Source organism: Nyctereutes procyonoides, unplaced genomic scaffold (assembly GCF_905146905.1).
Source record: "Nyctereutes procyonoides isolate TBG_1078 unplaced genomic scaffold, NYPRO_anot_genome, whole genome shotgun sequence".
Classification (NCBI taxonomy): domain Eukaryota; kingdom Metazoa; phylum Chordata; class Mammalia; order Carnivora; family Canidae; genus Nyctereutes; species Nyctereutes procyonoides.
Genome location: NW_026575131.1, coordinates 57,842,813 through 57,867,980, shown reverse-complemented (window position 1 = coordinate 57,867,980; position 25,168 = coordinate 57,842,813). Strand labels below are relative to the sequence as shown.

Here is a 25,168-nt window from a genome sequence, read left to right as displayed (position 1 = left end):
CACCCCGCAACCCCCACCGGCTGGGCTGGCCCCTGCGCCCTGGTCCTGCAACCCAGGAGCTCCGAGGCCTGAGGCCTCCCGGGGGCGGAGGCGCACCCAGCACCCAGCACCCAGCACCCAGGCCACGGCTGCGTGCCAGCACGTGCCCCTGCTGCGTGGGGAACCGAGGCCCAGAGCGCCGGGGACGCTGGCCCTGCAGCCAGAGGTGCTCGGTCAAGTCCTGGGGCGGCGTCTGGACGAAGGCCCAGCCCCGGAGCCGCGCAGCGGGTCAGACCGGGGCGCTGCCCAGACAGGTCCCCGGGATGCCGGCCTCGAAGAGGTGTTTGGGGAACCGAGCCCGGGAAGCGCGGGCGAGCGTCCAGGTGCTGCCCCGCCGCCCGGGGGGGTCAGCGGGTCGGGGCTCTAGGCTCTGCGCATCCTCGGGGCATCCTCGGGGCACAGGGTCGGGACCGGGCGGCTGCGGGGACCTGCACGCCGGGCTCCCCCAGGATGAAATCAAATCCGGGCTCCTGCATGGGCTGCGCGGCCCCATCCTCCACGCCCGCCGCCCGGGAGGCCCCGTCGCTGACACCCCCGCCCCCCTGCAAGGCGGGCCCGGGGACCCCCCTCCCCCCTCCCCGCGGCTGCCGAGGCCTTCCGGGTCCGCCTCCGGGTCGGAGGCTCGCGCCCGCCACCTGCCGGCCGGGGCTGGGGGCGTGGCCAGACTGGGGGCGTGGCCAGACTGGGGGGCGGGGCCGGGCCCGCTCTCCGACCTCCGCCGGGCCAGGCCGCTGCTGCAGCCCCGCCCCGCGCCGGGACCCCGCCCTCCGCGTGGATTCTAACTTTCCGAAGGTCCGCAGCTGGCGCCGCTTTGTTCAAAGCCGGGGCCTGGGCTCCTCCGTGCCCCGGGGGCAGGCGCTGCGCCCACCGACCCCGCCCGGGCGGACCGCGCACCCCGCTCCCTGCTCGGGGTGCGCGCGTCGAGGACCGGGGCCCGGATGACCCGGCCCTGGGAAGCGCCGTCCGCAGGAGGCCCTGCGCCCCGCCCCCCACGGCCCACGCGGAGGAGGCCTGCCCTCGAGCCGCCGCCGCGCGCGCACGGACGAGCCCCGGGCGCCCGCGGCCAGCACGTGGCCAGCGCCCCGCCCGCCGCGCAGGCGCCCTGGAGGCGCGGCGTGGGCGGCGCTCTAGCTCGCGGGGCGGGGGCCCGTCTCGCTGGCGTGACGCACTTCCGGGGCGGTGGAGGCGGCAAGATGGCGGCTCCCATGGAGGTGGCCGTGTGTACGGACTCGGCGGCCCAGCTGTGGAGCTGCGTGGTGTGGGAGCTGCATTCGGGCGCCAATCTGCTCACGTACCGCGGCGGGCAGGCCGGACCGCGCGGCCTGGCGCTGCTCAATGGCGAGTACCTGCTGGCGGCGCAGCTGGGCAAGAACTACATCAGCGCCTGGGAGCTGCAGCGCAAGGTGCGGCGGCGCGCGCCCGGGCCCGGCTCCGTGGGAGGGCGCGCGGGGCGCCCGAGGGCCCCGGGGAGGGACGGGGGGGGGGGGCCGGGGCTCCGTTAGGTCGCGCTGCGCACGCGCGGGGCGGGGCGGGGCCCGCCGGGCGGGGGGCGCGAGATTCCATTAAAAGGGCGACTTCCGGGGGCGCCTGGGGTCGTGCCCCGGGTCGGGCTCCCCGGTCAGTGGGGCCTCTGCTGCTCCGTGTCCCTCTCCCCTTCTCTCTCTGGCTCACTCTGTGTCTCAAATAAATAAATAGAGTTTTTTTAAAAAAAAAAAAAAGACTTGGAGGGATCCTGGGGGCTTAGCGGTTTGGCACCTACCTTTGGCCCAGGGCGTGATCCTGGGGTCCCAGGGTCGAGTCCCGCGTGGGGCTCCCTGCATGGAGCCTGCTTCTCCCTCTGCCTGGGTCTCTGCTTCTCTCCCTCTCTCTATCATGAATAAGTAAATAAATCATTTTTAAAAATTAAAAAAAAAAACTTTGAGCTGGTGGGTTGGGGTCGGAGGGTCTCTTGGTGTTGGAAGGTACGTGGAGGCGGGGGAGGCCGCTGGAGACGCTGCCCTTCGCCGCACAGCGGTGGCTTTCCTCCTAGAAACACCCCAGGACGCGGCCCGTGGCCCGTGGGCCGCTCCAGCTCCGCGCTCAGCCCGCCCGCCTGGTGCGCCCAGGGCCGTGGACTCTGCCTTGCACCCCCCTCGCCCAGAGTAGGCTCCGCTCTGCTCCCGTCCCGCACCTGCAGGCCTGGGGCTGGAGCAGATCCCTCCTCGGCCGCCCCGTCCCGCTCCCGTTCCTGGCGCCCTCGGGCTCTCCTCCCCACCGGCCCCCTAGCTCCCTGTTCTGCGGGAGGCTCAGGGCTGCTTATGTCTCTCCAGGACCAGCTCCAGCAGAAGATCATGTGTCCTGGGCCTGTGACCTGTCTGACCACGTCACCCAATGGCCTGTATGTCCTGGCGGGGATCGCGGAGAGCATCTACCTGTGGGAGGTAAGAGAAGGTGTAAAACTAAGGTGGTGGCGTCCGGTCTGCCGGCGCTGGGTTGATTAGGCCGTGTTGTCACCTGTCGTGTTTGGGCGGAGAGACCCGCCTCACCTCCCGCACAGATAGCGCCCGGTTTAGGGACAGAAGGTGGACGCGTAATCATGCCCTGCTTTTCTCGATCTTGTCCATGCTGGTGAAACGATCTTTGTCCTTCCCCCGGCATCCTCAGGGGGTCACAGACACGTAGGGGGGCTTGGTTATTCACTCCTGGGGCTTTGAAACCCCAGTGCAGGATCCTAAGACTAGGAAGCAGTTGCTTTGGTGCAGGGAGGGAAACTGAGGCGGGGGTTCATCAGAGGTTGCCCGTCGTAGAAATCCTTGCCTTGGTGCCGCAGGTGTGGGCAGAAATCCGTGTTCCCTGTCCCCACCAGGGGCGCGGTAGGAGTTGGCAGTAGGGGGCTGTTGTCTGGCGCTGGCTCCCTCCGCGCTCTAGGAGCACTCCTGACCCTGTGGGCCGTGACCTCCAGGGGCGCCCCACGCGGCCCACCCTGGGCAGCGGCTCAGGCTGAAGGCCTGAAGCAGGTACGAACCCCTTGACCCGTTCCCTCTGCGTGAAGGCGGACGGGCAGGGAAGCTGAGGCCCTCAGAGCAGGGCCTCAGGGGGAAGGGCCTGTGTTCCCCCAAGTTTTCCTCTTGTGAGGACACGGCTCCCCAGGTTCAGCGTGACCTCAGGCTGACCTGGCTAGACCTGCAAAGACCCGGCATTCGAGGAAGGCCTGGCCCCAGGAGTTCGGATAAGAGCACGGTTCACCTCACAACAGGAGCTCGCCCCCCCCCAGCCCACCCCACCTTCTCGGGGGTGGGATGGGCTCACCTGTCCCCCCACCTAGGGCCTCCGCCTCCCCTCAGTCCTGCTCATGTGGTGGCATCTGAAGTGACTTCCTGCTCCTGGGTCCCGGATCTAGCTGGTCCTGAGCAGAGGGAGCCATGGGTTCCTCCCTGGAGGCCACGGTTCCATCACCGTCCCTTCCTGCTCTGGGCAGGGGTCCTCAGGCCACCTGATGCCTAGGACTCAGGGTCAGGGTGACTAGACAGGGGGCAGGAGCTGAAACAGGATCCTCATCCGCTTGGGGACTCGGTGGGCAAAGGACGGCTGGGAGGAGGCGCGGCTACCGAGCCTTCATTTCAGACCCCCCTGAGCCGTGAACCGCTGACCTGTGTCCTCCGCAGGTCTCCACGGGGAACCTTCTGGTCATTCTGAGCCGCCACTACCAGGATGTGTCGTGCTTGCAGTTTACGGGGGACAGCAGCCACTTCCTGTCGGGGGGCAAAGACTGTCTGGTGCTGGCGTGGAGCCTGTGCAGGTAGAGGCTCGGGCCCGGTCCGGGTCGGGCTGCGCAGCACGTGGGAAAGGCCAGGCCGGGGCCCCGGGCCGGGAAAGGGCCGGGAGCCAGGTGGGCTGAGGGGGGGCGGGGACCCCGGGGAGCCGTCGCAGAGCTTTGGGGGTGGGATGGCCTGGTGGCCACGCGGGGACGAGGGGAGGTGCCCCCCCGCCCCTGAGGTCCGGTCCTCCACACAGCGTGCTGCAGGTAGACCCCTCCAGGACCCCGGCCCCCCGGCACGTCTGGTCTCGCCACACCCTCCCCATCACAGACCTGCACTGTGGCTTTGGGGGGCCCCTGGCCCGGGTGGCCACCTCCTCCCTGGACCAGACCGTGAAGGTAGGGGCTCCCCCGCACCCCAAGTGGATCCGTGAGTCATGCTGTGGCCGCAGACAGGTTCTTGGCCAGCGTGAGCCGGTGCATCGCCTCCACCCCCAGGCTGGCAGCTGCAGACAGCTCTTAATCCCCCGATGCTTCCGCCTCAAGGACGTCCAGAGGGTGGATGGTGCAGGCCCATGTCCGCTTGGAAATTCCCACTTCGCTGCCTGCGCCTGGCAGCTCCCTGCCCAAACCGCGGGGGATTTGAGGGCACCCGGCCTTGGGGCTTTGCCACCGGCAGGGCCCCCGGGGGGTCACGTGGGGGTTGTGGATGCGACAGCGAGGGTCTGTCCCGGGGAAGGCTCCGAGGGTGGTGGGTGCGGTCCCAGTCCCCCGGGGGCCCAGGGTCTCCTGGTCAGGGCTGCATCTGTCCCACGCGACCCCGTACCCCCAGCTGTGGGAGGTCTCATCGGGCGAGCTGCTGCTGTCTGTGCTCTTTGACGTGGGCATCATGGCTGTGACCATGGACCTGGCCGAGCACCACCTGTTCTGCGGCGGCAGCGACGGCTCCATCTTCCAGGTCGACCTTTGCACCTGGGTGAGTGGCTGGAGGTGGGCGGCACCTGGGCCTGGAGGGCCGCTGGCCGTGGGGCCCCGGCGCTACCCTGGCTCACGGGCCCTCTTGGCCTCCGCAGCCTGGACAGAGAGAGAAGAGTTTCCAGCCCGAGCAGGACAACGGGAAGGTGTTCAGAGGGCACAGGTGCGGGGCTGGGGGGCAGCAGGAGGGGGCCGTTCTCTCTGTCTTGGCTCGGGGTCACCCGGCCTAACTGGGGCTTGTCTGTCCCAGGAACCAGGTGACCTGTCTGTCCGTGTCTACTGACGGCAGCGTCCTGCTCTCAGGCTCCCACGATGAGACCGTGCGCCTCTGGGACATCCAGAGCAAGCAGTGCATCAGGACGGTGACCCTCAAAGGTGAGGCGCCCAGGTTTGGGGGCCCGGGGCAGCCAGCTCCCCCAAGAGCTCTCGGAAGCGTGTGGCTCGGGCCTGGAGCTGTGAGAAGGACCCGGTCCGGGCGGCGTGGGGGGTGGGGGCGCCGGGTGGCCTGGCTGGGGGGAGGCGGGTCCTGACGGAGCCTGTCACCCTGCAGGCCCCGTGACCAACGCCTCCATCATGCTGGCGCCCGTCAGCATGCTGAGCTCGGACTTCAGGCCGGGCCTGCCCCTGCCCCATTTCAACAAGCACCTGCTGGGCGCTGAGCACGGGGATGAGCCGCACCGCGGGGGCTTCACGCTGCGCCTGGGCCTCCACCAGCAGGTGGGTGCTGCACCCACACGCAGGGACACCTGCTGGTGCAGCTCCTTACGTCCTGTTGGGGTTGGGGTGGGGCCCCGGGGGGTGTGCCATGTGTCCGGCCGCCTCCCGCAGAGTAGCAGGTGGTGCTCATCCCGCTGGCACCCACCCCGGGCGCCTCCAGAGGTTGCCCGTCTGTCCCCCAGGCCCGGGACGTCTCTGTGCACGGCCCTCCTGCAGGGAGCCCGACGTCTGGCTCTGCTGAGCACCCGGCTGCCGGCCAAGGGCGCCGTGCCCAGACGCTGTCCAGCAGGAGACAGACAGCGTCCCTGTGCAGTGCGTCCAGCCGTGGGGCTGTGGGGCTGACCGGCTGTCCTTGGTGTCTGGGCGTCCCTCCGGGTCCTGTGCCCACGGTGTGGCCTGGGCCAGGGAGCAGACGGGGTGCGTTGCTTCTGACGAGGCGTGGTGGGAGCCGCGGGCCCCCTTGGTCGGGGTGCCAGTGAGGCGCCTGCCCCGCAGCTGCGTGCCCCCGGGGGCCGCCCGTCGCTGACGCGGACTCTGTGTGTCGCAGGGCTCGGAGCCCAGCCACCTGGAGCGGGCGGAGCAGCTGCACGCGGTGATGAGCAGCACGATGGAGAAGGTGGGTGGTGGCCGTGCCCTGGATAGGGGTGCGGGGCGCCCTGTCGGGGACCGTGGGGACGGTGGCCCTGGGAGGCTTCCCGGCCGCCTGGCCTCTGAGCCCCGTCCCTCCACAGAGCGTCCTGGGCGGCCAGGACCAGTTGCGGATCCGCGTGGCCGAGCTGGAGGACGAGGTGCACAACCTGCGCAAGGTCAACCGCGACCTCTTCGACTTCTCCACGCGCATCATCACGCGGCCGGCCAAGTGAGCGCCCTGCGCCCGGCCCGAGGCCCACCCCGCGGGCTCGTGTCCTCCAGCTGCTGGGCCGCTGGCCTCTCCTGTGGCCTCTCGGTGCTATTCTTTTTTAACAAAAGAACTAAAGCCCCTGTTGTTCGGGCCTCTCTGCCGGGGCCGCCCGGGGTCACGCTCACCGGGCCTCGGGCAGGACCTGCCTCGGAACCGCTGGGTCCACTTGTGAACTTGGTGCCCAGAAGGCCCGGTTCTCGGGGTGCGGGGCTGGGCTCTGCCGTGGGGCCAGGCTACACCCGGGCGGCAGCCTCTGAGGTGCAGGCGGAGGCTTCTGGGCAGGGCTGGCTCAGGGACAGCAGCGTGGTCAGGGGTTCCCCAGCCCGGGCCAGGGTCCTCTGGGGGGACCGTGTCCACGCCGCCCCCGACGGTGTTCCTTGTTGGCATGACGGCCCGAGGGAGCCCGGGTGTCCCTCCTGCCCTGGGGACGTGGCCTGCAGCCAGCACCTGGAGTCCGGCCCAGACACGTGGGCCCCAAAGCAATCCTCAGAACATTCTGGAAAGCTGTCCCTGACCGACAGCCTGGCTTAATGATCCAGAAAATCCGTGTGATCTAGCAGGTGCCGTCTGGTTGCGGCTGGAGCCAGTCGTCCGCGCTGGTCTGTGTTCTGGGGCGACAGGCGCCCTGTCCCCGGGCTCTGTGCCCTGAGGTCCAGCTGCCCCGCAGCTGAGGGGGTGCCCCGTCCGTGCCAGGAGAGGGGTCCTGCTGGCCGCCTGGGGACACCACTGTGACCGCGCAGCCCCACACCCGGGGGCCCGAGGGGAGGGGTCACCTGCTGCCAGCAGTGCAGCAGGAAGGGGCTCAGCAGGGTCTGGCCAGTGCTGCCACATGGGGCGGGGTCCTGGGGCACCAGGGTCTACACCCCCTTATCCAGCGTCCAGAGGGTCTGGGAGGCCAGCAGGGCCTCAGGTTAGCCCGGGGCTCCCAGGGACCAAAGGGCCCTCTCCCGTGCCCACCCCTGGACCAGCCCTCGGAGCCCCGGTGCCTGCGGCCAGGCTCCGTCTTGCCTTGTCTGAGGTCTCATTAAATGATCTGGAAGGAGCTGTGTTGCTTGTTCTGGGGGTGCTGCTCCCACGGACCCTCACCCCCCAGGATTCGCGTGGTTGCTGCCCTGGACCCTCAGCTGCCCACCTGCTGGGTCCTAGGATCTGCTGTCGCCCCGCCCCTGCCCAGTGGGTGGGCACAGAGGCGACTGGGAGGCCCCGGTAGGGCTGGGAGGGAGGGAGGGGGGTTGGGTGGCCGTGGGGCATCGCTGTGATCTGAGGGCAGCAGGGGACCCCTGGCCGGCCTGGCGCACTGACAGGCAGGTGGCCTCTGCGCCCAGTGTCCGGGGCTGCCCACAAGGTTGCCCCCCTCCGTCTGCGGCCACACCGGGAGGAGGTTGGACTCACTGCACCCGGGGCCCAGACTCTGTTTCCCTGTCAGTGACGGACGCACCCATTCTCCATCTGCATGGAGCCTTCTGGAACCGGTGCGGGGCCCGTGCGGGCCGAGGGTTCTGTCCACGTCCTGTGGAAGCACAACCTGGCCCCACATGGTGGGCGGCGGCGGCCAGAGGGGAAGGTGCCAGCAGCCTGTACCCCGGGGTTGGGGGGGGCACAGGGACCGCAGTCTCGTGCACGGGCAGGTGAAGCGTGAGGTGGGGGGGCAGGGGGCGGGAGGGACCTCTAGAATAGACCCCACATCCCCCCAGCACATCCACATCTGGGAACTCCGCCAAAGGAAACGAGAACTTGCGGTCCCCGGGTCACCGTGGCACGAGTGATGCTCGGGAGGGGCAGTGCCGGGTGTCCATCCAGGGGAGCGGGTACACGGTGGCCCGTCCACACCCGGACGCAACCCAGCCGCGGCGGGGGGGGGGCGACACGCCCCCATGTGAACAGACCCCGAGGACACCAGGCTCAGGGAAGGGACCCAGACCCAGAAAGACACCTGCAGGACCCCCATCCCAGGAGGTCCTCAGAGGAAGCCCATCCACAGAGACAGAGGACGTGGTGGGAGCTGGGGCGGGGGGGGGGGTCCGTGTGGGGAGATGGAAGGTTCTGGACATGGTGGGGGGGTGTGCGGCAGGGTGAGTGCTCCATGCCCTGAGCCTTAAGACAAAATGTTTTAAACGCGCATTGGGCCAAACTGGAACGTCGTATTTTATATGTTTTACCACGGTTGGGGGCAGGAAACCTTCCCCGTGTTCGCTTGTTTACACGGCGGCCCCTCGACGTGGGGACGCGGAGGCGCAGGGCTCGGGGTGGCACTGCTGCGTCCCAGGAGAGCCCCGGCCTGCCCCCGACGGTGCCGATGCAGGAGCCGCGGCACCTGGTGCGAGTGTGGGGCACCTCCCAGGACCCACGCGGTGATGTCCCCGAGTGTCCCCGACCTGTGCGGGTCCAATTCTGAGGGACCTCGCTACCAGGCAGGATGCGCCCCGGGACGCCCCTGAGGCCTCCGCGTCCTGGCGCCCCTGCCAGGATGAGGACAGTGGCCCCGGCGGGGAGGGCCAGCCCGCTGGGACACCCCCGACCCGCGCCGCCCAGCCAGGTGGCTGCACGCTGTGGCCTTGGCAGCCGCCCCGGCGGCAGCTGTCCTGACTCCCGCACACGCTGATCCCACTGTCGGCTGGCACTCGGCGGGCGGCCTGGGTTGTCGCCCGGCCTCTCTGGCGCTGGCTCCAGGGGACGATGACCGGGCGCACGTCCACCGGGCGCCGAGTGCTCCGTGCGAGGGGCATCCCGGGGCGGCCTGGAGGAGCGGGGTCCGCGCGGGGCTGCGGCGTGTGTTGAGCGCCTGCTGCATACCCGGGCCGCAGGAGCAACCGCGGCAGAGCGGGTGCGGGAAGGCGCCGGGGACGGGCGAGGGTGGGGAGCGGTGGGCGGCAGGGCGCGGTGGAGAGCGTCCTTGTCCGAGCCCAGCAGCAAGCCATCACGGAGCGCCTGCTGTGTGCGGCCGCGGGGTGGACGCGCCCCCCGCCCTGGCCCGCCCTCGGTGCAGCGGGGACGCGGCCGCTGTGAGAGCAAAGGAACCAGCAAGACTTGGAGGCCGGGGCGCTGCCTGGGGAGGGGGACAAGCGGGCGAGTTTTCCTGAGCAGGGGCATGTGGCGCTGGGTCCCGCGGGGTGAGGAGGAGTTCTCTGCCCCAGGTTCCCTGCCTGCAGCGGGAAGGCAGAGCCGGCCACACGTTCCCATCAGGCGTGGTCTGCCTCGGTGTCCCCAGGGTGCACGCGAGGGCAGAGCGCACTCCAAAGTGCGGGTCTAGGGAGACCCGGAGGTGGGGTGACCACGGGGGCCGACTGAGCTTCCCGGGCCTCAGTTTCCCCGGCGGCAGCGGGCGACGTTCTCGGGCTGGGAGGGGCAGGGATGGCGTATGGGCGTGGGGGCCGCTCCTGCCCCCTCATCGCTTGCGGGTGCTCGGCCTGGGCGCTCGGGTGCGCGGGGCGGGGCGCGGCGGGGCGGGGCAGGCCGAGGCCCCACCCACTCCCCGCCCCGGGCCGTGGTCCTCCTCTGGGGGCCGCCGACACCCGGGCGGGGACGCCTCCTCCGCGCAGCCACCCGCTCCTGCGCCCGCATCCCCACTTTGGGATGGAGTTGGCGCGGCGGCCGTGGCCGTGGCCGTGGCTGTGGCTGTGGCTGTGGCTGGCGCTGGGGCCGCGGCCCGGGCCCGCGGGGGGCCACCCGCAGCCGTGCGGCGGCCCGGGGGGCTCCGTGCGCCTGGGCGCCCTCCTGCCCCGCGCGCCCGCCGCCCGCGCCCGCGTGCGCGCCGCCCTGGCCCGGGCCGCCCTGGCGCCGCGGCCGCCGCGCAACCTGAGCCTGGAGCTGGTGGCCGCCGCGCCCCCCGCGCGCGACCCCGCCTCGCTGGCCCGCGGGCTGTGCCGGGCGCTGGCGGCCCCGGGCGTGGCGGCCCTGCTGGCCTTCCCCGAGGCGCGGCCCGAGCTGCTGCAGCTGCACTTCCTGGCGGCCGCCGCGGGGACCCCGGTGCTCAGCGTGCTGCGGCGGGAGGCGCGCGCGCCCCTCGGGGACCCGGTACGCGGGGCGCGCGGCGGGCGAGGGGGCCCCGGGGCGCCGCGGGGGGGGGGCGGGCTTCCCGGGGCGCCCAGGAGGCTGCGGACCCGGCCGCGCCGACCCCGTCCTGGGCCCTGGCGACGCAGTCTGGCCGCCCTGCCCCTGCGCCTTCGCCGGGGCCATTCCGCGCGCAGCGGGGTCCCCTTGCCGCGCCGGGACGCTCTAGTTGCCCGGGCAGGGCCGGGGCGGGCAAGGGAAGCAGGTGTCCCTGCGCCACGTGGGGGTGCAGAGGGGGCGGGGCGGGGTCTGCGGGCGGAGGGTCTTCCCAGCCCGGGCGGCTGGCATCAAGCCCCTCCGTCCCGCACCCGCCACATCTCTGGGGCTTATTCGCTTCTTGGTTGCACCCCTGAGCCTGGATTTCGGCCCGAACACGTAGAAAATGGGACAAGGAGGTGACAGGGTGACAGACAGGGCTCTGGGTGCCCCGTGGTGCCCCCTGAAGGACCCCCTGCCCAGGACAGCGAGGGGGGCTGGAGGTAGGGATGCGGGGACCGCGGGCCCCCCCCCCGCCCTCGAAATCCACCTTGGAGCCCACAGCCGGGCTCCCCTGCCTGCTGGGCGGAGACGCTGACCCGGACAGGCCTGGGGTCTCCACGCCCCTCCCCTGCCCGCGACCCGGTCGGGAGGACGCGGGCCCACAGCCAGGCCTGTGGCGCCCTCTGCTGCCGCCCCCGGGAACTGAGCGCCTGCGGTCGGGCCGGTCAGACTCCGGGGCTGACTCCTGCGCACCCCGCCCACCTGAGATGTCCGCTAAGCCATCTTGGCCTCCCCAAGCTAGAAGCAAATCCAAGAGAATTTTCTGGGTTCAGAAAGGCCCTGCAAGGCCCAGGGTTGCCGGGGAAGTCTGAAGAGAGGAGGGGCAACGGAGCCGGGTTTTGCAGGATGTGTAGGAGTTGGCAGGCATACAGGGGAAAGGGATTGTAGCTGGGGAATGCAAAAGTGGGACGCTACCCGGGCGGCCAGAGCCAGGAGGGTCGGCCCTGAAGGTCAGGCCAAGGAGCCGGGCTCGGTGCCGATGGCAGCGGGGAGACAAAGGGGGTATAGGGCAGGGAGGGCCGCGTGCCGGCGCTCTGCCCAGTTTTGGGGGTGACATCTCCTCTCGGAGCACCTACTGATGGCGGTGGGAAGGGTGCAGTGGGCCACAGGTCGCCTGCCCTAACTGTGCCCACCCCGTTACCAGAACCCGTTCCACCTGCAGCTGGACTGGGCCAGCCCCCTGGAGACGCTGCTGGATGTGCTGGTGGCCGTGCTGCACGCACACGCCTCGGACGCCGTCAGCCTGGCGCTGTGCCGCGTGCGGGACCCCGGCGGCCTGGTGGCGCTCTGGACAGCCCGCGCCGGCCGGGCCCCAGAGCTGGTGCTGGACCTGAGTCGGCCAGACGCGGGTGACGCGGGGCTGCAGGCCCGCCTGGCCCCCCTGGGGGCCCCACCCGGCGGCGCGGCCCCGGCCCCCACGGCCGTGCTCCTGGGCTGCCCCCTGGCCCGCGCCTGGCGGGTGCTGCAGGCCGCGCCCCCCGGGCCCCGCTGGCTGCTGGGCACCCCGCTGAGCGCCGAGGTGCTGCCCACTGAGGGCTGCCCCCAGGGCTGCTGGCACTGGGCGAGGTGGCGCGCCCCCCGCTGGAGGCCGCCGTCCACGACGCCGTGGAGTTGGTGGCGCGAGCCCTGAGCAGCGCAGCCCGTGCGGAGCCGGAGCGCAGCCTCCTGTCCATGTCGGGCAACTGCCACGACCCGCAGCCGGCTGGGCCCGAGTCCCCAGGCCGCCTCCTGGCCCGGTGAGCGTCCCGTAGACTCACACCTGCCTCCGAGTCCAGACGGGTACCGTTATTGGGCACTTGCTGTATACCGGAGAGCGGGTTGTGTCCCTGAGGTGGAAGCAGAGCCGGAGCTGGGGACTCGGGGGACGGGGCTTCGGGAGCAACACGATGGGCAGGGCAAGGGGACGGGGAGGCTGGCGGGAGCGGCCCGGCGGAGCCCTAACGCACCCCGCTGGCGGGGCTGAGAGTGGAGGGCTTGCCCAGGGCTCCTCCCCGCCCCCTGACCTTTGCCCCCTGCCCCCCAGGTTCCTGGCCAACACGTCCTTTGAGGGCCGCACGGGGCCGGTGTGGGTGAGCGGCTCCTCGCAGGTGCACGTGTCCCGGCGCTTCCGCGTGTGGAGTCTGCGCCGGGACCCGCTGGGTGCCCCCGCCTGGGCCACGGTGGGCAGCTGGCGGGCCGGGCGCCTGGAGCCGGAGCCGGGGGGCGCGGCCGCGCAGCCCCCGCCGTCCCCGGGGGCCCGGGCCCGGCCCAAGCTGCGCGTGGTGACGCTGGTGGAGCATCCGTTCGTGTTCGCGCGGGAGCCGGATGAGGACGGACAGTGCCCCGCCGGGCAGCTGTGCCTGGCCCCGGGCACCAACGACTCGGCCGCCCTGGACGCGCTGTTCGCCGCGCTGGCCAACGGCTCGGCGCCGCGCGCGCTGCGCAAGTGCTGCTACGGCTACTGCATCGACCTGCTGGAGCGCCTGGCGGAGGACACGCCGTTCGACTTCGAGCTGTACATCGTGGGCGACGGCAAGTACGGGGCCCTGCGCGACGGCCGCTGGACGGGCCTGGTGGGCGACCTGCTGGCCGGCAGGGCCCACATGGCGGTCACCAGCTTCAGCATCAACTCGGCCCGCTCCCAGGTGCTGGACTTCAGCAGCCCCTTCTTCTCCACCAGCCTGGGCATCATGGTGCGGGCCCGGGACACGGCGTCGCCCATCGGCGCCTTCACGTGGCCGCTGCACTGGTCCATGTGGCTGGGCGTGTTCGCGGCGCTGCACCTCACGGCGCTCTTCCTCACGCTGTACGAGTGGCGCAGCCCCTACGGCCTCACGCCCCGCGGCCGGAACCGCGCCACCGTGTTCTCCTACTCTTCGGCCCTCAACCTCTGCTACGCCATCCTCTTCGGGCGCACGGTGTCCAGCAAGACGCCCAAGTGCCCCACGGGGCGCCTCCTCATGAACCTCTGGGCCATCTTCTGCCTGCTGGTGCTGTCCAGCTACACGGCCAACCTGGCCGCCGTCATGGTCGGGGACAAGACTTTCCTGGAACTGTCGGGAATCCATGACCCCAAGGTGGGCAGCTGCGGGGCCCGGGGTTCCCAGCCGGGGGGTCACCCACCGCCCCAGCTCCCTTCCCAAGACGCCGCCGTGTGCGGCCTCCTGCTCCCGGAAACACTGAGCGCCTGGAGCGCGTGTGCCAGGTGCCAGGGGCCCAGCTGGGGCCAAACGGGTGCTGATCCCCAAACCGCAGGGGGAGGCGTCAGGGATCTAGAGAAGCCGACCAGGTGGGGTGTGAGATGGCTACTGGGTGCCAGGGAGAAAATAACAGGGAGCCCGGGGGGGCCGGCTTCTCAAGTGGGAATTCCTGGGGGGGTGACATTCGAGGGACCTCTATGTAGACATCACGGAGGGACGCTGGCAGAGAAGGCACAGCAGGTGCAAAGGCCCGGGGCACAGGCAGCGTGGAGGAGGGGAGGGTGAGGAGGGGACAGGCAGGTGCACCCGCAGGGTGTCTATACCGAGACAGAACGTCCCCGCCTGCCCACCCGGAGCCCCCGAGGGCAGTGGGCACAGCAGAGGTGGCCCCCAGGCTCCCGGTTTCTCTTATTTAAGCAAACACTTTCAGTATTCCTGAGCAGGGAGCAAGGAGAACCGCGAACGAACCCACTGTCCCGCTCCAAATCCCCGCCCCAGCCGCCGGACTGCCGGGCATGTGGCCCTGGGCGCCCTGGACGCCTTCCCGCCACCAGGGTCCCCTTTCCCAGCTGCCCCCCCACCCGCGAGTTTGGACGTGGGTCCTGACCACAGACCCCGCAGCGAGCGGTCCTCCCCGCTTGCGTCTCCGCAGCAGCGCGGCTGCGAACTTCGTGCAGGAGCGACCCCAGGGCGCGTCACCCAGGCCACAGCCAGCGCGGGCTCGGGCGCCCGCCACCCCCACGTGGCCACCCGAGCTGGTTAATGAGCTCCGAGTGCTGAGCCCGACGACAGCGCGCGTCCGGGGTCCCCTCCTCGGAAGGTTCTAGACGGTCCTGCTTGAGGCTCCGTCCGGCGGGGGCCTGGCGTTCCGAGGGCGCGGCGGCCGGGGCGAGGACGCGGGCGGCAGGGGTGGCGGCCGGCTCGGGAGGGCTCCGTGGGGCCCGGGGGGCGGGGCCCGGGGTCGCGGCCGGGCTGGACCTAGAACAGCGGCTGGCTCGCCGGGGCAATCCCGGGGGGGGGGGGGGGGGGGGCGGGGCGGGTGCGCGGAGCAGGGCGCGGGGGCCGGGGGCCGGGGCCGGGCCGAGCGCCCCCGCTGACCAGCCGCCCCCGCAGCTGCACCACCCGACCCAGGGCTTCCGCGTGGGCACCGTGTGGGAGAGCAGCGCCGAGGCCTACATCAAGAAGAGCTTCCCCGACCTGCACGCGCGCATGCGGCGCCACAGCGCGCCCACCACGCCCCGCGGCGTCGCCATGCTCACGTGAGCCCGGTGGGCGGGGCCCTGTGCGGGGGCGGGGCCCAGGGCGGAGCCTTGTGCGGGGGCGGGGCCCAGGGCGGAGCCTTGTGCGGGGGCGGGGCCCAGGGCGGAGCCTTGCGCGGGGGCGGGACGCCGGGGGCGGAGCGTTCGCACGGGGCGGGAGCTGGGGGGCGGGGCCGGCCAGGGCCGGGGGCGGGGTCTACGGGGCGCGGCCGCTCATCCCGCTGCCCGATCCCCCGCAGGAGCGACCCCCCCAAGCTCAACGCCTTCATCATGGACAAGTCGCTCCTCGACTACGAAGTCTCCATCGACGCGGACTGTAAACTGCTGACCGTGGGCAAGCCTTTCGCCATGGAGGGTGAGGGTCCCGGGACCAGGGGCCCTGCGGAGGCTCCTCTGGCGCAGTGTCCTGACCCAACCCTGGCCCCCAGGCTACGGCATCGGACTCCCTCAGAACTCGCCACTCACCTCCAACCTGTCCGAGTTCATCAGCCGCTACAAGTCCTCCGGTTTCATCGACTTGCTGCACGACAAGTGGTACAAGATGGTGCCTTGTGGGAAGCGCGTCCTCGCCGTGACAGAGGTGGGGGCGCCGGGGCGAGGGCCGGGGCGGGACGGGCCTGGGGGCCCCGAGGCTGCGCGGGCCTCGGCCGAGGTGCTCTGTGCCGAGCCGAGCGAGCGCACTCCTATTCACCCACCGAAGCCCAGCTCCCGCGTTGTCTCGGGGACTCCTGGCTCCCAATTACTCGGCGGCCGCAGGCCCCCCTCTGCCCAGTGTGCCCCCAGCCGGGGCTCCCCGCGAAGGGCTCGTGCCCACGTGTGCCCCCAGACGCTGCAGGTGGGCATCTACCACTTCTCCGGACTCTTCGTGCTGCTGTGCCTGGGGCTGGGCAGCGCCGTGCTCAGCTCTCTGGGCGAGCACGTCTTCTACCGCCTGGTGCTCCCGCGCATCCGGAGGGGCAACAAGCTGCAGTACTGGCTGCACACGAGCCAGGTGAGGGGCCGAACGCGCAGGTGGGGGGGGGGGCGGCGACCGTGACCCCACGGCCTCTGTCTGCGCGTGTAGAGAATCCACCGCGCCCTGAACATGGAGCCGCCGGAAGGCCAGGAGGAGCCGGAGCCGAAGCCGAGGTAAAGGCCCTGGGGCCCCCTCCCACCCCACAGCTCTGCCGGCAGCCCCCATGCTGGCCCTCCCCACAAGGGGACCCCCACCCCGGAGAACGACCAGCCCGTACCCCAACATCCGCAGGGCGGAGGAGCGGCAGGACACCCTGGCGGCGCCTGCGGGCCCGGGGAGCTGGATGCGGGCGCGCCGGGCCACGGCGAAGGAGCGGCGCGTGCGGTTCCTACTGGAGCCCACGGTGGCCGCCGCGGCGCCGGACGCGCAGGCTGGGCCGCCGGAGGGCCCCGTGTGGCTCTGCTCCAACGGCCGCCTGCCGGCTGCGCCGCCCTCGGGCCCTCCGCGGCCCGGCGAGCTGGAGGAGCTGCGGCAGCGCATCGAGGACGCGCAGGAGCGCCTCCGCCAGGCCCTGGTGCGGCGGGGACAGCTGCTGGCCCAGCTGGGGGACGGACCCCGCGACCCCCGCGACCCGCCCCCGCTGCACGCCGGCTCCGAGGCACCAGAAGCGGCGCGGTGACCCACCCCGGGCCGCTCCCTGCCCGGCGCTCGGACGCTGCCCCGTCGCTGTCAACAGTTTATTCTATATACAAACACAATTTTGTACACTGCAATTAAATAGAATGGAATGAGCGCTCTTCTGCATTCCTCACCGAGTAATTTAGTTTGGCCACCAGCCCTGTCCCACTCCCACCCCAGCAGGGCTGGACCCCCACGCCCGGCCACCGCATCCCCAAGCCCAAGGCGTGGACTTTGCCCTCCCGGGACCCCAGCCCTGGTACACACACCGGGGGTCAGGGGCCGTGGAAAAGGCACTGAGCATGATGGAGCACCAGCCGAGCGGGCCGGGACAGCGAGGGTGGCCCCCACCGGCGTTCACCTTAGTAGAGACTTGTCCGGCTCTGCTGCCAAGGGACAGCTCACTCCACACGGTTCACCAGCCCTCTCCAGAACCTTCCATGGAGTCCCCACCCCCCCCTCTGACCTGCCTCGATTCGATTCGCTGGCTGAGGGGGCCCACCACTAACAGCAGGGACAGGCCTCGGGCAGGCCCCACATAGGGGAAGAGGAACCCTCCTCTGGGCCAACCTGATGGACCCCGACACCACCCAAGGCGCTGGCCAGTCCCTAGAACCACCGGACAGCCTCCCCGACACCCGAGGGCTCCAGCCGGGTCACACCCAGTGGGCCTGCATGGCCAGGGACGGGGTGGTCAGCTGCCCAAGGCTCAGGAACCGACCTCTGGGGGTGGGTCCACTGGGGTTGTGGGTGCAGGACTGGGCCCACTCACCCCGGCGGCTGGGAGCGCTGTGTCATGCGCCAGGGAGTTGCTGGAGGGGGCACTGTCCTGGGGGGCTCGGGGCAACCCCCCACCAGGGCTCAGCGGACCAGCGGGCCGCCGCTCCAGGAGGGAGGCACTGAGGCCAGACAGGAAGGAGGCGTCTGTGATCATGGCGGCCGTCTCTGCCATCCAGCCCAGGTCACCGCTGGCTGCCGCCGCCACTGAAGCCGCCGCAGCCACCAGAGAGCTGGGTGCCTCAGCCACAGGCCCAGGGCCCCCACCAGTGCCCGACAAGCCAGGGCCCAGGGCGGGGGGCTGGCCAGCAGGGTCGGGGATGGCGGCTGGGGCACCCCCATTGTTGTTCAGGTCATCCGGAAGCGCTGTGGGGGCCCCGGGGCCCAGTGGCGGGGTCTGTAGCAGCATCTCCTGGATTCGGATCTGCTGCAGAATGGCAGGCAGCTCGTAGTGGTGGAAAAAGTAGATCATGGAATGCTGGAGGAGTTGGGGGTGGGCTCTGAGTCAGGCCAGCACCCAGAGCCAGAACCCCACTTCCACAGAACCCTCAACAGGCCGGGCCCCAGGTGCACGGTCCCCTCACCTGGATGAAGAGCCAGGAGGTGACCAGGGCCAGGCTGCTGTACTGCCCGTTGAAGCGGTAGTGGTAGGCGTAGAAGGCGAAATGGTACAAGTAGAAGAACCTGCAGGGAGGACAGTGAGGCGCCACCCAATGCCCCCGCCCCAGACCCCCACGGACCCTGGTGCTCACCGCAGCCAGTGCCTCTTGCTGGTGTTCGTGTGGCAGCAAATGGCATCGTACTGGTCGGCCAGCCAGACGATGAGGATGATGTAGAAGGCCGTGGTGGTGTCGTTGAAGAACTCCGACATGATGGCCTCCATCCCTGCGGGGAGGAGGGGTTGGCTGGGCGGGTCCGCCAGGGGCGGGGCAGGGGCGGGCAGGTCCCTGGGGGGGGGCGGGGGCAGGGGGGGGCGTCCTCACCTACTAGGGCCAGGATGACAGTGAGCAGGGGCGCCGCGGGGAAGGCGATGGCCATATTCATCTCCAGCATCTGCAGCAGGTCCACTGCGGGCAGAGAGCGGCGGGCGGGCAGACCGGGTGAGGTGCCCGGCGGCTGGGTGGGGGTGGGCAGGGGGCCTCCCGGGCCTGGGGCTGAGCCCACCCCTCCCACCCGGCTGACGGGCCAGCAGGGACACTCACCAATGAAGACAAAAATCTGGTGGTGGGAGTATCTGAGCAGCATGGAAACGCTGAGGGTCTGCAAGCGAGGGCCGCAGGATTGCCTCAGGGCGGGACCGACGAACCCCGCACCCCGCCCCCGCCCGCCTGTCCCCGCAGCACTCACAAAGATGACCATGATGACAAAGGCGGCCAGGTAGGACGTGCGTGCCATCCACATGCTCACGAAACGGTAGTGCTCACCGGACACCACGTTGCGCAGGAAGCCTGCTCGGAGGTAGGGGGGAGGCCATGAGCGCCTGCCCAGCCGCTGCCCTGCGCCCAGCCCCCACCTGGTGCTGGGGCCCGCCGAACCCTTGTTCTCCTCGTTCTCCGCCAGGCCCTTGACGCTGGACATGAGAATGTCGTCGTAGCCCAGGAACTCGGCCAGCAGCAGGCGGCTGAAGCGGTCCCCGAAGCACTGGTCCCGGGAGGGGTCTGTGGGCGGGCAAATGACAGAGTGGGTGTGTGGCCAGGGCCCCCACCCAAGCAGCACTGGGACCCTCTCGCCCCAGGATGCCGAGGAGAGAGGAAGCTTCTGCAGCTGGGAGAGCAGACACAGCCCCCAGACCTGGGACCCCAGTGCTTCCGGGCTACCTACCCCCAGGCAGCCTATCAGGAGACCCTGAGACCCCGGAGAGCCCCACGGCCTCGCTCTGAGGGACACTCACCCAGGGTGACCACCATGACGGGGATGCTGAGCCGCTGCCGCGTGGCCTGTGACAGCCGTAGGAAGCCATACTCCAGGGAGTACTCCACCACATACTCGTCCTGGGGCCATACTGTGGGGACAAGCCCCGTGAGGCTCAGAGCCCTGGCCTAGCCCTGTTCCCGCAGGGGCTGGGTGAGCACTCCTGGTGGCTCCGGGGAGTGAGGGGAGAGGCAGGGCCCACCCACAGCTCAGGGCTTGGGGAGGCTGGTGGAGCACCTGCATCACACAAACCGCACGGGACTTTCAGAGCCCCCGTGACCCCTGCCCGCCTCTCACAGATGAGGCTCCCAGAGAAGGAAACCAGTTACTGGGGGCTCCAGGGCATCTGTCACGGCCCCATGTGCTGATAGATGGGGAAACTGAGGCAGAGTGGCCATTCTCCCAGGTCAGCACCGATGGCCACTCAGACCCTTGGGCCCTCTGCACTGGGGTGTGGCCCCAGGTCGTGACCCCGATGTGACCTGCTGCACACACCTGTTCAGCCCAGGAAACGTGTATTTTTTTTGTTTTTTAAGATTTTTGTTTGTTTTTGTTTTTTAAGATTTTTAAGAAATCTCTCTGCCCAGGGGCGCCTGGGTGGCTCACTGGGTGTCTGACTTCAACCAAGTCATGACCTCGGGGTGCTGGGATGGAGCCCTGCGTCCTGTCCAGCTCTGTGCTCAGCAGGGAGTCTTTCTCTCTCCCTCTGCCCCGCCCCCCACTTGTGCACACGCTCTGCTCACTCCCTGGAACGTGTACACTGTACAGACACACACGTACACAAATAAAACCTTTAAAAAGTAGAAACGAAGAACAAGACTCGAACTCACAACCTCCAGATGGAGGGTCACCCGCTTCCCTGAATGTGCGGGCCGGGTGCCTGCGGTGTGTACCTTTTGTAGGCGTCTCTGGGAAGGGGAGCTCCTGGCTGTCATTCGGGGCCTCGGCACCGCCCGGTGGCTTCAACACCTTGGGCTCAATGTCCAGCTCGAACTGCGGAGTGCCGAGAGGAAGGGGTCAGCTGACTGCAGGGCCCCGCACTCCACCCCCCGCAGCTGTGACCTCCAGCCTCCACGGGGACACCCTCCACCCAGCTCCTTACACCCCACTCCTTACACCCAAATGCTCCACCCTAACCCCATGCTCCTGAGTGGCCATCTCTAGGGAAGGGTCTGCACCAACCACGGGACCCCCCAGCCTCTCGCTGCTTGAGCAAGTCCTTCCCTGCAGACCGTGGGCGCCGCACATCCGCCTGACCCCTGCCCATGCTGGCGGCCACCTGCACGTCTCTGGTGACAGGGCATTCCCCACCCCACAGGCGGCCACCTGTCTAGGACAGGCAAGACCGGCTTTAAGCTCCTAGCAAGCGTCCCCACAAAGGGGCCAATCCTTTTCCAGGAAGGGCTGGGAAACGGCCCAAGGCCCTGACCCTGCCCGCCATAGTCCCCGCCCCAAGACCAGCAGGCCCGGTCGAGCCAGGGGCCCGGCCGGGTGCCGCTCACCTTGATGGAGGTGTTCCCGAACATGTCCACGGCCAGCTCCTCCTCTTCCTCCTCCTCCGGCTCGGGGCTGCCCGGCTCCACGGCCAGGCCGGGGAAGCTGCCGCGACGGCCGCCGTCACAGAACTGCAGGAAGACGGGCGCGCGGCTCGAGTTGTGCTGGACCTCCACACGCAGGATGCCCTCCCGGGGCCACTTGTCCCGCACGTGCTCCAGGCAGTTGATGGGCGAGCGTGAGAAGACGATGTGGATGTAGGCCAGGACGAAGAGCACGAACAGCGCCTGCGGGCGGGAGCCGGTCAGCGCGGAGGCCCAGGCACCCCAGGCCCTGCTCAGGAGGCGCTGTGCCGAGCCCGGTCCTGGGGAGGCCCCGGGACGGCCCGGAGCCAGAGGGGCGGCCTGTACCCCACGTGGGATCCAGTCAGACGGGCTCGGGCCTGCCCAGCAGCCTCACCCGCTGCCCTGACCTCCCAGCTACACACAGCCTGCCTGGCCCGACCCCTCCCGCGCTGGCAGGGCAACCTGCTGCGTCTCTGGGAGGCAGTGTCCCCATCTGTAAAATAGGGACCGTGCAGCTCTCACCCAGGGTGACCCTGCCCCCGGGGACATGGGGGCGGGGGGCTCCTGGCAAGGGTGGGTGGGGCCAGGGGAGCTGCTCCCCCTACCCCCCCAGACTTGCCTGCTGTCAGCAGCATGGAAGGAGGGGAGGGGGGTGAGCGGCTTCCCTGCGACGCCCCACCAACAGCACCTTTGCTGCCTTGTAGGTGCATCAAAAGGGCCATCCCTCCCCCTGAGCCCCCCTCACGGTCTGATGGTTGCCCTTCTCCGAGGCCTTGGCCAAGGGTCACGCCCCCAGACAGGATGCCGTGTCCAGGCATCACACCTGTGTACCCGCCACCACCCTAGCCCTTGGGAAAAGGGCCCAGCTGGCCCGACGTGACGCCCATCACATCACGGTTCTGGGAGAAGTGGGTGCAAGGAGCTGGAGACCCCAGGGGCTGCGTCTCCTCAGGCCAGTGCAGCCTCCAACACACCGGCTACTCGTGGCCACACGGCCAGCAGCAGGGACGCCACGGCCCTGTCCCTTCTGTGCTCTGCCACAAGCCCCGTACGTGCTGCTGTGCCATCGTGGACCACGGGCCCTGCGCGGGGCAGACACCGCACGCTCTCATCTCAGCCCGGGGGATGCGGGGCCAGGGGACGGAGAAGCTCCGTGTCTGAGCACGCTGCTGCGATCCGGGCCCAGCTCCACCTGAAGCCAGGGCCCACCCGCTGACTCCAAAGACTCCTCTCCAGATGCGCCCCTGCGGGACGGTGATGTGGGTGCTACAGACCCCTGAGCAGAGCCCAAGCCACCCTGGAGCCCCAGGTGCTCAGGTCGCGGCAGGTGCTGCAGCGACGAGGGCGCTGGAGCCCATGCCTGGGTGGCAGCGTGGAAGGCCAGCTGGGGCCCCACATGCCTGCAGAGCCTCCCACAGGGCCCCAGCCCCTCTCCCCAACATCGTGTTTGCAGCTTGCCAAGCTGGAGACGGGAGGAACGGGACCCAAGGCAGCCTCAGGAGGCGGCCATAGCTGTGCCCCGAACTAGTCTGAACTTTCCAGGCCCAGATGTCCACAGATCTGAGAGAGGCCTGACGTGCAGTGTGGCCTGGTGCCAGGGGATGTCCGGGCACGCCTCCCAGGGTCACACACGCGTCTGCCTCCACCCCGGTGTGCAGACGGGGAAACCAAGGCAGAGGCTGCATGGTCAGGAGGGGTGGAGCCGGGAATTAAACCCAAAGAACACCCTAGACAGGAGCTGGGTCCCAGAGGGAGAGGACAGCACAGGACACACCTCCAAACGACCGAGTACAGTGTGAGCGACCTATCCTACCGAGGAAGCTCACAGAACTGAGGGGGGCTGGTGGCGCCAATGTGTGTGATCCCCCTGAGGGGCCTCCAGGGCCGCAGTGTCACCTTGGTGCCCTCTCCAGCAGCTCCGCGAGGGGGTCTCCACACCAGCTTCTTCCTCCTGCCTGAAAGCCCCAGGTCTATTGCCCTCGACTAAGCAGAGAGGTCCCTAGAGACAGGGCCAGGAGCGCCCACCCTACCTGACAAGGCCTTCCTTGGTCTTCCCTCAGTTTCCCCATTAGGAACAGGGAGACAGACACAGCTTTGGTGCCTCCAGAGACCTACGACACCCGTACCTGTCCAGGCCAGGCAGCAGCCAGCCCTGCATGGGTACCTGCAACCCCTCAATCTCTACTGCCCCATGCGACCCCATGCCTCCAGCCCCACTGGCCTTGCTGACCTGCCAGCCCCAGTGCCTTTGCACCTGCTTCTCTGCTGTCTCCCGAGGCCTGAGGCTGCTGATCTCACACAGACCCTGCCCCACCTGGCCACTCCTGCTCTGCCCTCTGTGCTGTGGCACAGAGGAGGTGTTCACGGACTCCCATTCACAGCAAGGACCCTGGGGCCCTCACACACCTAACACACTTCACAGTGACCCCGAGGGTCACCTCCACTCTTCAGAGCGGGGGAAGTGCCGAAGGCACTGAATGTCAGAGCCCCCCTTACCCTACAGGCATCGCTCAGCAGCTGCAGGGTCTAGCTGTCCACGGTTCTGAGTCCAACTGGACAGGTTGGTGCACCTAGTGCGGCTGCTCCATGGCTCGGAGGTCCTGGTCCGCCCTCGATGCCAGGAAAACCAGGAGAGGCGGGAGCCAAGGCTGCCAGAACCCGGGCCCCAGCCACTGCCTCTCACGGCCCTGGGGGCCCTGGGGGGCTGGGCTGGCTCCTGGCTGCGAGCTTAGCTTAACAGGCAGCACAGGAAGAGGCAGCCGTGAGGAAGTCCACGAAGGGACCTCGATCTCCGCACTGAACTCGGAAACTGGGCAGGCAGGAAGCAAAGGCGTGGAGCTTTCCGGAACTTGCAGTCACCTCACAAATCGGCAGGTCCCAGCCTGCACTGTGCAGAGGAGCGACGCAAGCGGCACCAGGGGTCGCGCGGATGCACGAGGTACACGAGGCCTCCAGGCTTTACCCCACAGATCCTGGTGAGGACATGAGAGCCGCCAGAACACCTGACTACGACACCAGGGACGGCTGTACGCCGGGTTGGCCCAAACACACCATCTGCTCCCAAGTCAGGAGGCGGCGAGGCAGAATGGAGGCGACCAGGACCTGCTCTGGGGGGGGGGGGGGCGAGCTCCTGATCCTCTGCGGAAGGCAGTGCCCCCTCCACCGGAGGCATCGCCCACTCGGGGGCTGGGGATGCTCTGGGGGCTCCGCGCAGCATCAGGCAGTCTCGCAGGCCAGGGGACTTCCCGTAGACCGGCAGCCCGCGCTGTGGGGTGGCTGTGACTCCGTCCACCAGACCCCAAAGTGCCACCGGCTCCTGACAACCTGGTCTGGCCAGGACTCCCAGTGCCCTGAACGCCAGCTTCAGCCCCCTCTGCAGACAAGGGGCCCAAAGGTCACCACCGGGCATCTCAGCATCCCCAGCCCTAGTGCCGCAGCACTGATGGAGACGAAGTGGGCGGCTGCCCAAGCGGGGACCACCACTCTGCTCAGGAACCCAGAACCTTCCCTGAGGCCCCTCCCCAGGACCTAGGCCGGGGCCAGCCCCCCCCCCCCCCCCCCGAGCGGCGAGGCTCGGACAGGCCGCCTGCTAAGGCAGCAGAGCTGGCTGCGCCCTGGCCCGGCGTCCTGCCCTAGGTCACGCTCCCGAGGGTCTAAGCCGAGGGGGCGGGGTGGGAGCCCGGGACTAGGCGCAGGTGAAGGCGGAACGGGGAGTGGCTTCCAGCGCACCGAGGGGGGCACGGGGCGCGCCCTGGCAGGGAGGAAGCCCCGGGGCTCGGGGAAACCCAAGATCTGGCCCCGGGTCGCGCGGCCGGAGGGGAGGCCGGGGCGCGGCGGACAGCGCGGGGGCAGCGGCCTCCGATCGCAAGGTTAAAGGGCCCGGAGCGGGAGGGGCCGCCGCCTCGGCGGGGGCGGGGTCAGAGGTCGCAGACCCGGGAGAGGGGTCCGGCCGCTGGGGTCAGGGGTCAGGGGTCTCGGTCACCTTGAGCAGCACGAAAAACTCGAAGAGACGGCGGAAGGCGGGTGGGAAGAGCCGCGAGTAGGTGACAGCCATCTTGAAGAAGAGCGCGTGGAAGAGCCGGTCGCGCACGTTGATGAGAGGGTTGGGGTTGAGGTTGGGGGTGCGAGGCCCGCGCGCGGGGACCGGGCCGCCGCCGCCGCCGCCGCCGCCGTTGGGCCCGGGCCCCGGGGCCCCGGGCGCCGCGTGCTCCGACATGCCGCCCAGCGTCGCGCCCTAACGGCCCGCGGGTCCCCGAGGGCGCCTCCCGGCCGCCATCGGCCGTCCTCGCCGTGGCCGCGCTGCTCACCGACGCCCGGTCGCCGCCGCCGCCGCCATCTTCCGCCTCCGCGGCCTCTGCTGACGCCAGCGAGTCGCCGCGCCGGCAAGAGCGGC

At 70.0% G+C, this 25,168-nt stretch overlaps 3 protein-coding genes across 3 annotated transcripts; 2 read left to right on the top strand and 1 right to left on the bottom strand.

The window, feature by feature from the left end:
* Positions 1-795: 795 nt before the first annotated feature.
* On the top strand, positions 796-7,410 carry WDR18 (WD repeat domain 18). Its single transcript, XM_055343086.1, has 10 exons — positions 796-1,442; positions 2,349-2,459; positions 3,684-3,817; positions 4,033-4,174; positions 4,608-4,751; positions 4,849-4,913; positions 5,001-5,125; positions 5,301-5,467; positions 6,015-6,083; positions 6,199-7,410. The coding sequence occupies exons 1-10, from the start codon at positions 978-980 to the stop codon at positions 6,328-6,330; spliced, it is 1,554 nt and encodes a 517-aa protein (XP_055199061.1). The 5' UTR covers positions 796-977; the 3' UTR covers positions 6,331-7,410.
* Positions 7,411-9,719: 2,309 nt separating this feature from the next.
* GRIN3B (glutamate ionotropic receptor NMDA type subunit 3B) lies at positions 9,720-16,642 on the top strand. The gene is given in 10 exon segments (XM_055344374.1): positions 9,720-10,382; positions 11,602-11,986; positions 11,989-12,193; positions 12,481-13,513; positions 14,750-14,895; positions 15,135-15,250; positions 15,324-15,475; positions 15,722-15,886; positions 15,959-16,023; positions 16,121-16,642. Coding segments are annotated over 10 exon segments (3,339 nt in total). The 3' UTR covers positions 16,530-16,642.
* TMEM259 (transmembrane protein 259) lies at positions 16,574-25,161 on the bottom strand. Its single transcript, XM_055343072.1, has 11 exons — positions 24,758-25,161; positions 20,719-20,997; positions 20,110-20,209; positions 19,197-19,307; positions 18,841-18,963; positions 18,653-18,753; positions 18,508-18,565; positions 18,289-18,372; positions 18,058-18,190; positions 17,890-17,989; positions 16,574-17,783 (listed from the first exon to the last, which is right to left on the bottom strand). The coding sequence occupies exons 1-11, from the start codon at positions 24,989-24,991 to the stop codon at positions 17,238-17,240; spliced, it is 1,869 nt and encodes a 622-aa protein (XP_055199047.1). The 5' UTR covers positions 24,992-25,161; the 3' UTR covers positions 16,574-17,237.
* Between the last annotated feature and the right edge of the window lie 7 nt (positions 25,162-25,168).

Coding starts and splice junctions, on each gene's coding strand:
- WDR18 (XM_055343086.1), top strand. CDS start 978: ATGACCCGGCCCTGGGAAGCGCCGTCCGCAGGAGGCCCTGCGCCCCGC. Junction 5,468..6,014: donor GCCTGGGCCTCCACCAGCAG/GTGGGTGCTGCA, acceptor TGTGTGTCGCAG/GGCTCGGAGCCCAGCCACCT. Junction 6,084..6,198: donor TGAGCAGCACGATGGAGAAG/GTGGGTGGTGGC, acceptor GTCCCTCCACAG/AGCGTCCTGGGCGGCCAGGA.
- TMEM259 (XM_055343072.1), bottom strand. CDS start 24,991: ATGTCGGAGCACGCGGCGCCCGGGGCCCCGGGGCCCGGGCCCAACGGC. Junction 20,210..20,718: donor TCGGGAACACCTCCATCAAG/GTGAGCGGCACC, acceptor GGCACTCCGCAG/TTCGAGCTGGACATTGAGCC. Junction 18,754..18,840: donor GGAGAACGAGGAGAACAAGG/GTTCGGCGGGCC, acceptor ACCTCCGAGCAG/GCTTCCTGCGCAACGTGGTG.